Source organism: Primulina eburnea, chromosome 5 (assembly GCF_022965805.1).
Source record: "Primulina eburnea isolate SZY01 chromosome 5, ASM2296580v1, whole genome shotgun sequence".
Classification (NCBI taxonomy): Eukaryota; Viridiplantae; Streptophyta; class Magnoliopsida; order Lamiales; family Gesneriaceae; genus Primulina; species Primulina eburnea.
This window is the reverse complement of record NC_133105.1, coordinates 2856954-2870080: the sequence shown is the minus strand read 5'-3', so window position 1 is coordinate 2870080 and position 13127 is coordinate 2856954. Positions and strand designations below refer to the sequence as shown.

The window sequence follows — 13127 nt, the reverse complement described above, 5'->3', positions numbered from 1 at the left end:
TTAGTATGGAAGCACAAGTGTAATTTAATTTAATGAATATAAACATTGATTCAAATTTGAACGTAGAAATAATATTTATAAACAAATATATTTTATATATTCTGATTTTACGTATTTCAGAAAAGGCAAAAACTTGTGTGAGACGGTCTTACGGGTCGTATTTGTGAGACGGATCACTTATTTAGATCATCCATGAAAAAGTATTACTTTTTATGCTAAGAGTATTACCTTTTATTGTGAATATGGGTAGGGTTGACCCGTCTCACGGATTATAACCCGTGAGACGGTCTCACATGAGACTCACTCTTCAGAAAATTAGTCTCTCTTTCATGACAACCAAACAAGGCATTAGGGGTCTGCATACACTGACCCTGTTTTTTGTCGACACGTTTGCTTGTATTGATTTTGCTTTTATACTACGCTGACGCAAAACCTAGAGGGAGATGGGTTCCCGGGTAAAGGACCAAACGACGCCGCACCAGCCGCAGTTGAGCAGCCTCGTCGTTCGTCCCGCCGGCAGCGAAGGCGGCGTTGGAGTCGGTGGTGCTGGGAGCGATTACGAGCCTGGAGAGGTTCGTCGCGACCTGCCTCGAAACTCTCGTTCTGGTTATCGTGGTTCGCCTCTATCCTTTACGTTGTGATTTATTTGTGGGAAGATTTTAACATTTACTGTTTTATTTCTTAGATTATCTCAAGGAGCCCGACCTTTGTGATTTTTATTTGTTTTTCCTCTTCGATGATTTGGGATTTTTGCATTTAACGTTGATCTAACGTCTATCAACTAGTACATCCTTGTGTATTGGATCTAAGACTATTTGTCTTAGTTGAACCATATCTATTATTATCTTTTAGAATTGTTAAACTATTGAAATCTGGGGGGAAAGCAAAAGAAAGAAGATCACCTTTTGGTCTTCCTCCAAGGGACTAAGAAAAATACCGAGATGTAGGAATCCTTCTTGATCACGCAATGGATACGAAAATTTAACCCAGTATCTCGAATCCAATTCTTCATATGTCTAGGATAAGTAATTGATTGACCCAGTCTAAGATAGCGCCAAGCCCTTCAACCCCGATAAACCACTTCCACTATGTCAGCTGGTAGGAGAAGTGTGCCTAGAAAAGTAGAATAAAGTGTGGCTAGTGATATTTATATCACAAATGGTATTTAACTTACATGGTTTTTTGTGTCCTCGTGCCTATGGCAGCTTTCATTTTATATGTATATTACACAGTTATGACAGGCACAAGGTGCACACATTCCTTAGAGCCAGGACTCAAAGCAAGATTTATACTTCATTGAAGTGAGGTGCATTAATTCTTAATATCTGACACTTAGAAAAGAGCCAGTGTATACTTTGATGTATTTTGAATTTTGATGTAGTTTTTCATTCTTGTCCTGAAGCTCCATGTTTTAATATGCTGGATAATAATTGCTTTTTGGAAAATACAAACTGCTGCCTCAATCTATTAACTTCAATCTTTTGATTGATATGAGGTTTTTTCCAGTGAGTGTAAGGGTCATTGACTCATGATAAAGATATCAGATTTTAATATTTTCAATCTCCCTATAACTCAAACTAAAGTATTTATTTTTAATAGATTCTATTTAAACAAATTGAATTGCCTTTAGTTAACCTTCCTATCATACATCCTTGATGTAATTTAGCCGTGGTTGCTTGGTATCCCCTGATTATTAATAATCCTTCGAAAATAAGATTTCTTGCATGATTTGAGATATATTTAATTTTTCCTTGACTCAAAAACAAAGATCAAGAATAGCTTCTTTTGAAGATTATTTTTGATAAGTTAACAAATGAGGTTTGATGTCATGGTACCAAATACATTCAGTTCTGTATTACTTATTTGGGAAAGATAAGTTTTCTGTAAGTTTTGAAATAGATAGGAATTACTTGATATGATACTTTGATATTACTGATTCACTTGTTATTGATAATGTGAGACCTTTTCCACAGCTGGTTTTATCCTTCTATTCATGCTCTTATTATGAACTTCTTCCATAGTACTTTGATTGCTCATTGCCTTGGGCTGACATTTTCTTAATGTGATTGACTGGTGTTTATAATACTGTGGCACAGCTTTAAACACTCTTCCACTGCCTTGTGTACTATTTCAAGAATTTTCACTTTGAAATGTTGACCGGCGAATGAGTTCTTCCATGGTTCTCTACAGCTGTGAATATTGCCATGCAGGAATTTGGGTTATGATGAAAGACATTTTCGGCGCAAGTGAAATGTTGGAATATGGTTTGGTTTTTAATGTTTAGGATATATACGTGCCTGGGTAGATATATATGACTTTTAACTATTGGCATCAAATCAATGTGCCATCATGGTTATGTCCTGTTTTGAAGTTTGGATGGTTGTGATGTATGTGATCGGGCTCGTTTTCGATCGAGATGTTGATCTTCCGCAATTGAACTCATTTAGAGAGGGTTTTAGGTGCAATACTGCCATGACTTGTTAATGTAGAGTGTCTGGGGAGATGTGCTGCATGGAGTTGGGATTCATGGTTAACATAACAGTGCATTTGAAAGTTGGGTTACTGGTACATTGGGGGACTCTGTTGCTTATGAGGGCTAGGGGATGAAATTGCACAGCAAAGCAGGAGTGAGTCCCTAAGTTCTGATTTCGCAGCTTTGAACTATGGATGGGTGGTACTTGGTGGATTCTGTTTATCATTTGGCTAGTAAATTGTGGTGGGATGTTGTTCATCTGATTGCACATGGAAGCATGAAAGGAGTTTGTGTTTGTATTGGATAGTGCATTACCTAAGTACCAGATAAGTATTATTAATGGACGGGGCCATTGTCTGATGTGTAGTGGTTGACAATGTAGTGGTTACCATCCAATTTTAGTAATTAATCCATTCGTTCTCAAAGATCTGATACTTGTCTTCTGAGGTGTGGTTAAATCCATGTCAAGCTCCTTGTATTTTTCAGTTTTCTTTACTTGTCTATCATCCATAGAGTTGAGAAGGTATATCAAGGGCAGTTTTACACTTCTGTTCCCTACTGTCTTATTTCATTCTGACAAGCAGATGCTTCAACAAAGGAGACTGCTTGTTGACGCGATTGAAATTTGTGCTTGGTATATCCGGGGTTGCCAAAATTGGCTTGCATTGGACACAATTCTTGGTGCCTCTACTTGTATAATTGGGTGCTTATGTATTTGGGCTTCACTGGCTTTTTTCAGGTTATAGAATGCGAGCAAGTTCTGTTTCTCCTCTGCATCGTAGGGGTGCACATCGTAGCTATAGTCCAGGTTTTGAACGCTCCAGTGGTGCACCACGTAGAAATCCTACTAGATATCGAGAGTCCTCACCCCCATATGGCCGCGTGAGGGATGGTGGCAGGTTTGCTGGTAGAGGCTATGACAGGTCTGGACATCGGCCTGGTCCATTCAGAGTTGAAGGTTTGTCTAGAAATAATCCAAATGTGCGGCCAAGAGAAGGGGATTGGATTTGCTCAGATCCTTCGTGAGTACCTTACTTTTATCCATCTTCACTCGTGGTTTTTGAATTGATCTTTTGTGCACCTCATCTTATCTTGCCTTGGTGCTTGTTAAGTGACTGAGTAATAAGAACTGCAGCTTAGTTTGCCACTTGTATGGCATTTAGTTTGCTGTACTCTTCTTCAATTGGATGACCATGTCAACATAGTCTGCGTCTTCAACTCTTCATGTCATGGTTATGGAATATTAACCTGTTTCTTGTTGTATATTGGAAGTAGTTAGTTATCATTTACGTGTAGCCATAAATCTTTTTTAGCATTCCCTCCAAAGTCCTGGTTTACCCTGACATTTGGTGTGGGTTTTTTTCACAGTTGTCAGTTGTGTAAATTTTAGATCATGTTACTAAGTTCTTGATGGTGTTGGTATTTAATTTTAGACTGAGTTGGGCTTTGCAATAAAAAAAATACTTTTTATCTCCCTTGCCAAGCGGCAAGCCACGTCTGCGATCCACACAAATGTAGGGTATTGCTTCTAATATTTTTTGTCACCTCTGTTAATTGGGGGATGCAAATTCAGCAGGATTTGTATTCCACGGTTTTGTAATCATGTCAAATGAACCACAGAAGGCAGCACAAAACCAAGCTTTGAAATGCATTATCGATCAACGGAATTGCAGCAAGGAATTTATCGCATCCCAGAGTTTAAACTTTAAATATTGCTATGATGATGTTCTTAAATCATGTGAGCACCACCTGTTTTAGTGCGTGACATAGTTTATACCCTTTCTCAGGTGCAAAAATTTGAATTTCGCAAGGCGAGATTATTGTAACAACTGCAACAGGTCCCGCTATGCTCAACCTGTCAGTCCCAGGAGGAGATATCCTGGCCCCCCATTTCCTCCTAGGCAAGGTTTTCCTGGTCCTCCAAATCATTCTCCAGGACGCATCATGAATAGCAGCTACAAGTCCCCTACCCGTGGTTGGCCGAGGCATGATCCTAGAGATTTTGGAGCTGCTAGACCATCACCCAGAAATGAAGCCAGATATCCCGATCCTCCTCCATTTCGAAGTGAGAGGCGAGGTTTTCCCGAAGATGATTATAGTGATAGATACAAGTACGATAGACCATCAATGCTGCTAGAATGGGACCGCAGAGATCTTGGTAGGGATGATTTCTTGAACGAGAGAAGTGGAGGTTATGGAAGGAGAGTGCTGTCTCCGTCTCCAGAACCGCCCCTACTTCCTACCCGTGGCTGGGGTACTCTTGTAAGAGAAAGAAGCCGATCTCCAGTTAGGGCACCTCCTAAAGAATATCAGGCTGATATATACCTGAGCCGAGGAAGAGACAATCGGCGGGGTGTCAGGGCAGAGGGGTTCTAGCTCATGCCAAACCCCAACCCACAGGTGGCTGTATCATGATTCCTTTATTTTATAACCGTGCCGACGGAGTATTGAGACGTACAGATTGTGGTAGAGTGACGTTTGTTTTTTTGGCCTTACTGTGTTCCATTTGTTCATTTAGACAAATTTACTGTTGTAAGTTTGGTGCTGCATGAAATGCCACTCTCGACTTTCGTGGTAAAAGTGTCGTCGTCTTACGAGGATTGCTAAACTTGGATGTAATATTGCTCACCCCTGTGACATGCCCGTCTTATAACATATTTTGCAACGGAACAATCCCCGACGTCGATCATTGGATTAACTAGTTTGTTTTTTTTAATAATAAAAAATTTGGGTAAAAAAGGATATGCAATGAATTGGGTAAAAAAATATGCAATTTGGCTGTGTAAAATATATATATATATATTATGAGACAATGATTTATAGACAGCATATTGAGCCACTTGCCTTTTTTTACCTGACAAGTCAACGGAATCGTCTGGTTTAGCGCCATATATTAATTTTTTACCTTTTCTCGAAACAGAATCTGATGAAACAACCACGGAGCAATTATCCTCTACTTCTCGCTCACGAATTAAATTCAAAACCAACGAATCATTTTACTATTTCACATCAACCCAAATACGAAATTGTGAAGATAGAGTTGCCCTCAATCCAGCGCACGTGATTGTTATCAACGGTAGAAAGGCCACATCCTCGGCTTCTATGAATTTACACCGCCCGATTCACGTACTCGATAACAGCCGTTGGATGTGATAACGATGCTGATCTTACCGTCAAAATATTACAAAAATTGAATTTCAAAAGCAAAGCCAGAGAGGGAGGACAGAGCTCAACGCCCCCCCTCTTTCGAAAATCATCACTTTCCTAGCAATTCACGAATTGTACGTATGTAGATTCGCGTAGCTTTGATCGAGATCGAGATAATTTGGGGCCTGGAGATTTTCTTGGAATTCTCTTTTCGTGAATCTGAAGCTGAGTGGATTATGAGAGTCTTCAGTTTTCAAATTTTGAATTTTGATAGGTTTGTAATTCGAAATCTGTCTAATTGGGAGAAGGAAGGCTCGCGGAATTAGACTTTTGTGTATTTGAAATTTATAACTTGCGAAAATATTTCCGTTTGGTGAATTGTATTATTAAGTTTGGGTTTTGGAATTTTTTATTTTGAAATTTTTTTTGAATGGAGCAAAGAGAGGGAGGGGAGTTCCTTCCCAAGAATCGGCCATCGCAATCGGAAGACTCTGCAACGCCGGCAGCTGCTGATTTCCCGGCGAGGAAGCTTGTGAGACAGCTCGATTTTACTGGCCTAAGTAGCGGCGCGTCGAGCGTCGTTCACCCTCAGCCGCTTCAGTTAGAAACGCCGAACCATCTGGGTCACCCGACACAGCAGCTGTCAGCAAAACCGCCACAGATGCTGTTTATGACTTCGCAACAGCCTCCGCGGCCACCTGCGCCACCCATTCATCCTACTATACGCCCTCTTGTGTAAACGCCTCAGCAACTACTTGATTTTTTTTTATCGAACTTTGTCGTAATGATTCAGTCTTGGGAGCATCAGATTGTTGATTTTTAAAACCCTTTAAGGTTTCGTTGGCCAATTCTTGAGTTATCGTAAAAAATTTAGAGCTTTTCAATAGGAGATATCTATTTCAATAGGAGAAAAGTGGAAATAGATTATTTTATAACGATAATTTTCTTGGCAGTAAAATGCATGAATAAGTATCACTGCAAAAGATAGTAATTCCGTTCCTTACATTTCTTGTTGTCTGGATTACTTTCTTGTAGAAATTTTGGGTTCTTTTGTTTATTATGCCCCAATAAACAAGCATTTACATGCAGAAATTTCATTTACGTTGTCCTTGATAACTTCTTTCTATAATTATCTACATATTTTTGTTGTCTTTCGTTTCGAGATTGATGTCATGAGAAGCTTTCCTTGTCGTTTATTTTTTTCCCTTTTCACTTGATCAGTTGCAGCAAATTTGTGGATTATGTATTCTAATTTTGTGTACTGACTGATTTAGAAGAGTCTTTTTGCATCATGTCTCATGAAGATTCCCTAGCGTCTCTTTTGATGTTGCTTTATAATGCTTGTGTATATGAAGATCAAAAGATCAAATGTTTGATTGTCTTTTTATATTTTCTTCTCTCTTTAATGTGTTATAGTAGTTTAAGTACACCTCTCCTATTCTTTGTATGGACACTTATTTGCTGGCAAGTTAAATGAATTCTCTTCCTTCCACAGGAAACCTGAATCACCAAGAGCAAGATCAAGACCAAATCTGAATGAAGTAAAAGATTGTACTCCAAAGAAACCAAAGCAGTGTAACTGTAAACATTCTCGATGTTTGAAACTGTGAGCGGTTGCCCTTTGTCATGCTCTTTGTTCTGTGGCAAATGAGTTTATAAGTAGAATGTTTTATCTGCTTCGATTTTTTGTGGTAGACTTTGTGTGCTATTTTCAGAATAAAGTGCCAGACACTGCGCAAATATTCTATGTGAATATATAACAAAAATATGATAATTTTCTATGTGAGGCATTTCACGAGGTTAAGCATAATGATATAACTGAATAACTTTAAATTCTTGATTTTAAGTTTGTGATTGTTGTGTGGTTGTTTGGATTTATTCATTTGACGATAGAACAAGGTTAGCATTATCTGTTTCGTGGAATATGTTTTGCATCTGTATACAAGTTGCGATTGGGGAATAATTAGCATAGCCTAATTTTGAAGAGTCCTCCATTAACAGCATGGGACAAGGTCCACTAATGGGCAATGAAGCTAATATAATTACTCAAAGATTTAGATAACCATTCAATATAGTGTTTGACATGCAATGTTGCACATGGAATGAATTTGATATTTTCCATTTATGAAGGTATTTCTATTCCCTAATTATCTAACTAAATTTTGCGAGGTTATGTTTGTCATTACACCATTTTTATTTTTCACTACTTACTAGCATCTTTAATCTGATAATTTTGGCTTGTTGGTGTTCCTATGGTTTCAATAATCTCCTTAGTTTTTATTTTATTTATTTCATTATTGTAAAGCTCTTTAGATTTTATTGAGTATATAGTGTGTGAATAAATAAACTACTTCCTACCTTGACGGAATGAATTCGATGCATGTCCTGACAATTTCGTGGTCAGGTATTGTGAATGTTTTTCATCTGGAACATATTGTGATGGCTGCAACTGTGTAAATTGTCACAACAATGTTGAGAACGAAGCTGCCAGAAGAGAAGCAGTTGAAGCTACACTTGAGCGCAATCCTAATGCGTTCAGGCCAAAAATAGCCGGTAGCCCACATGGAGCTCGAGACAGCAGGGTACTGTGAAAATCTCTATGTCATCTTTTAAACATGCATTGTTATACGATAAAGCATTAGCTCGGGATTATTGCCTTACAATCCATTTTAAATAGTTCTGAGTTTTGGCTTAGATGTGATTGATTTATATGTTGTTTTTGTTTTTGCTTCTCTCACTTCCTTCAATAACATATATTATCTGAACTTCTTTTTTGTAATTGAAAGCTTTGGAATCTGCCCTTGAAATTTGACCGTCAAGAAATGTGTTTTCACATAGAGAAATACAAGTGGTAATCGGTACTCCCAACAAGCAATTTCTTTCAAATTCAAGTTTCCTACGAGACTGAAAGTCAAACCTAGGTTTAAAACCATGTAATCGCTGACTACCCATGTTCTGATTTCTTGGAGGGCATTGTTTGTGCAAAATATTGTTCAGATGAGGTTCTGGGTAATTCTTATTGACGAATGTTACGACAGAATAGGCGTGACACAAGAATGTATTGAAAAGAGACAATTATAATTGAGAAAAGGTTCGATGTTGGAAATTGAAGATAAAATTAAGTCCATATATGGTTTGGGCATTTACTGCTAGAAACACACATGAGAAAGTGAATCATAGTATCCAGGAGAAAAGGAGGGAGACTTAAATTAACTTGAGACAAAAGTATAAGCGTAAGTCAAGTTATTTGTGGGAGTATGCATATAACTGGCATGACTATGCATTCCAGTATGTCCAGAACTCCTAATTTTCTAATTTTTGTCTATTGCATGCAATAACATCATGTGTGTAGGAGGAAGCCAGGGAAGGTTTAATTACCGGAAAGCATAATAAAGGATGTCACTGTAAGAAATCGGGATGCCTCAAGAAGTACTGTGAGTGCTTCCAAGCTAATATACTTTGTTCTGAAAACTGCAAATGTGTGGACTGCAAAAACTATGAAGGAAGCGAGGAGAGGCAAGCACTCTTTCATGGAGATCATGGAAATAACATAGCATATATCCAGCAGGCAGCAAATGCTGCCATCACAGGTGCTATTGGATCTTCTGGTTATGGGTCTCCCCCATTGAACAAGAAACGAAAAGGTCAAGAGCTTTTTTTTGGATCAATAAAGCAAGATCCAGTGCGCATGCTTGGGCATTTGCAACAGGTAAATTTTAGTTATTTTCTCGAGATATAATCTGCATTATGCGGTTAACAAGATTGCTAGAGTATGTCTGAGCAGTCCAAGGCTACATGGGCTTTGTTCATTTTGTGGTTTTTACTCCTTTCTCGAATTAATGTTCATGTTTTCCTTTTTAAGACATGCATAATGCTTCTTTAAAATTCAAATTTTATTCCAAAAGTTCTGTGCTTAAGTGTGTTGATATAGTACACACTTACATTAACATATCACTGTGTTAAGGGTAAAAATGAAGACATCTAAAACATTAAATTTCACTTGAAATTGCACCAATAAATCCTGAGAGATGAATTATATGATCCCTATTTGCACTTAGCGTATTATTTTTGTACCTTTATTATTGCTACATATCCGCATTTTGGTGACTGATGAAGTTGGTGCCTAATCTCACGAGCACAAAATATAAATCTGTCCTATGTTGGAAAATTTGAACTCAGTAAAATGGCACAAGTGCTGATATATTCAAGGCATTGTGGGATTTGAAGGGATTTGTAATATATTGAGGAATTTCTAGATGAAGTAAATCATTACACTGAGGCATTTGAAGGGATTTGTAATATATTGAGGAATTTCTAGATGAAGTAAATCATTACACTGTGGCATTTGAAGGGATTTGTATTATTATGAAATCAGATGTCAAAATATTTGACTGAAAGCTTCTTTAATGGTTTGGGTTCAACCATTACACTGTTACATTAATATATATTTGTTCGAGTGCGAGTCTAGGTGTAATGCTTGAGCCTGAAGTAATATGAGAGTGTGTTACTCCACAGTGTGGCATGGAGAGCCCGATTGAAATTTCTGCAACTATCTTGTGGAAAAACCAGTAATGATGATAATTTCTATCGACACATATGATCGGTGGGAAATAAATGGGGACTTGTTGAAAATCATGTCTGCAAGTTGAAATGTCTTGGTGTGGATAGATGGTTTAAACTTGTTACTTCTGGTTAACATCTTCTTCACTATATTTTTGAATGAAGATTCATCAAATAGGATATTTTTTCTCTTTTGACAGGCTAACCAAATTAAGGGTTCAGGACCTTCACTGCCTTCACTTTCTGGTCCCCAGCATGGTAATGTATCAGTCTTGGGCCCTTCGAAGTTTACTTACAGGTATACATAAATATCAATTGAGATTCATTTGCAGTATGCTTTAACGCAACTTACTATTGTATTGATTGTATTGTATTGAAAGGTCACTCTTGGCTGACATTATTCAGCCTCAGGACGTTAAGGAACTCTGCTCGGTGCTCGTGGTGTATGGGGGAGAAGCTGCAAAGATGCTTTCTGGTATACATGGATTTTTAAATAATCCAATTTATTTTGTGGTTTATTTGAGTCAATATTACATTTGATTTTAATGTTACCCATTACCTCATAACATCTTCGATAACGCACTAGGACTCTACTTGCTATCACATGGCATTTTTTAAAGAAGATTTCCAGCAAATATATTTATCAATAACAGAGATTTGAGTAAAATTCTCTCCATCCATCTCATGTTCTCTATGCAACATGGGATAGTGTCCAAGACAGTTCAACAATCTCATGAGGGAATTGTCGGGCTTGTGTTTGTTATTTGTTTTTTTTTCCTTTTGTTCCTGAAAATCTAAGATGCATGAGACAACACCATATTACTGTTGGCTTTCTTGTCTTAATTAATATGTCTGTGACATGTTCTCCTGTGTAGTGTAAACTGTTCAGACTGAGCATCCAAACACGTTTGGTTGTCTTTGTATGCCTCCCTTTTTATGTGTTGTGTATCCTTGTCCAATTGTATCCTTCTGATAGAGGCCATAAAAAGAATGTAGAATTATTGATTTCACGGTAGAATTGGCTTTGGGTTCTAACTTTTGGTGATATTATAAATATTATGTATCCAAAACATTACAAAAAAGAGAAGCCTTAGCTGTTCTTTTGTGCATTAACTACGTACATCCTTAGATCGTAACATTCTCCAATGCATGCTCTTTTATGCACGTGAGAAGCACCGGACTTTGGAGACTTTCGAGTAATAATCAGATGTTCCTTGGTTATGTCTGAAATTTTTCGTGCGTTCTTGCAGAAGAGAGAAAACCAGTAGAAAATAGTACAGAGATTTGTAGAGAACATTCACCGGCTTCATCAAGTCAAGATATGTCTCAAAGCCTGAAGCTTTCTGTGGCGGAGGAAGCTTTAATATGCCATCCTTCAAGTGGAAACCAGAATGAAAACACTAAAGTCGAGAGTGGTTTTGAAGGAGCTGATTTATCGAAAGGAAGGCCAATGTCTCCTAGTACATTAGCTCTGATATGTGACGAACAAGATGCAATGTTTCCTACTACTGCTTCTCCTAATGGATTAGCAGGCCATAACAATGTTTTATCACAGTTACCACGTGATCAAAGACTGGCTGAAGCATATCCAGAGCAAGAAAGAATTATTTTAACTACCTTACGAGATTGTCTGAACAGGCTCATAACTTTAGGAAATATAAAAGGCAAGGTTCATCCTCTCTGCTTTTAATTTTTTACTTTTTGCTATCTAAATTTATGGACATGATTGAGCATCTGAAATTTTATAAAACTTGAAGCAGGCAATCAATTCCATGAACTCATAGATGGACATCCGTATATTTGTAATGTAATTATGTCTGGTAATATAATGGGACGGTTTGCTAGTTTACTAGTTCAGTGGTCGCTTTCTAGTTAAAGTCTTTCGCCCGCCACCCATTGATATAATAGCAGTGAAACTCTGCGCGAATTTTTCGAATAGAAAAAAAAAGAGGTAAAATCTTTGCATGAGCGTCCCGTCCCGTCTCTAATAATTTCAAAATTTCAAGATTGGTTTTAACTCTGATATTTGCATGTAGTAGTGTCCTAATCTTAGAATAGTCTTCGCTAAGGACTTTCTCAAATTGTATCGGTGCAAACCCGTGGAGAAATTTTAAATTACCTCAAGCCATTCTCAAATTGTAGTGCGTCAGGTTTTTAAATGTTGCAGCTCTCAAGGAAAAGAAATTGAGGGCATAGTCTAGAAATGACACACTTTCATCTCATTGTGGTTCACTTTGAGTGAGAACAACAGGTTTCTTATATTGTATTGTTTATACTCGTTTCCCATTTGTCAAGAGTTTTTTGTGTCCAATTGATAACTGTATATGCTAATTTAAAATATGACGTTCAACCGTCTCTTGGTATTTAGAAAATTTTAGATGGAAGAAATGAATGATTGATGAACGTTATTATTCTCTTCGTCTTGGGAGTGTACTAACATTCCTTTTCACTCTGCAGAAGCCAAATATTCTTCATTGGCACAGACAGATTCAGGTAATGAGAAAGATTTAACCAGCAATGACACAATAATTACAAGAACTGATACTTCAAGTCAGCAGCATATAAGCAATGGTGCTGCAAAACTTTCTGTTCTTCCATCAAGGATGCCTCACACAGTCAGTCAAGATGTTGCTGCTGTCTATAATGAACCCCGTCAGAAAATAACTCCAGCTGCTGAAAATGGGAATGTAAGAGCGAAAACTGAACATGAACTATAATGTGTTTAGGATTAGTCGGCATTCACCCAAAACATGCTGTCGCATCTCTGTAACATTAGGCCGTAGTTTGATTTGGCTTTTCTTCGGTGTAGCAGTATAGGGTTCATTGTTACTACAGATTTCAGATAGAATTTTCTATGTATTCATTGATTAATACCAATTTAAGGTTGAAATGTCCATTTTCTGGGCAGATATTTACTTCCAACTTGTGATAACCGAGCAAAGTGACA

At 37.6% G+C, this 13127-nt stretch overlaps 2 protein-coding genes across 3 annotated transcripts; both read left to right on the top strand.

The window, feature by feature from the left end:
- Nucleotides 1-348: 348 nt before the first annotated feature.
- LOC140832294 (uncharacterized) lies at nt 349-5053 on the top strand. Of its 2 annotated transcripts, none has more exons than XM_073196215.1 (3): nt 349-615; nt 3213-3495; nt 4261-5053. In XM_073196215.1, the coding sequence occupies exons 1-3, from the start codon at nt 444-446 to the stop codon at nt 4847-4849; spliced, it is 1044 nt and encodes a 347-aa protein (XP_073052316.1). In that variant the 5' UTR covers nt 349-443; the 3' UTR covers nt 4850-5053. The 2 variants fall into 2 exon arrangements, with proteins under 2 accessions (XP_073052316.1, XP_073052317.1); XM_073196216.1 differs by having other exon boundaries at nt 389-615; nt 2097-3495.
- A 439-nt stretch (nt 5054-5492) lies between these two features.
- LOC140832293 (protein tesmin/TSO1-like CXC 6) lies at nt 5493-13120 on the top strand. The gene is made up of 8 exons (XM_073196214.1): nt 5493-6355; nt 7116-7226; nt 8025-8202; nt 8973-9329; nt 10381-10478; nt 10561-10655; nt 11431-11844; nt 12638-13120. Exons 1-8 carry the CDS (start codon nt 6051-6053, stop codon nt 12895-12897), a joined length of 1818 nt encoding a protein of 605 aa, XP_073052315.1. The 5' UTR covers nt 5493-6050; the 3' UTR covers nt 12898-13120.
- The last annotated feature ends 7 nt before the right edge of the window (nt 13121-13127 follow it).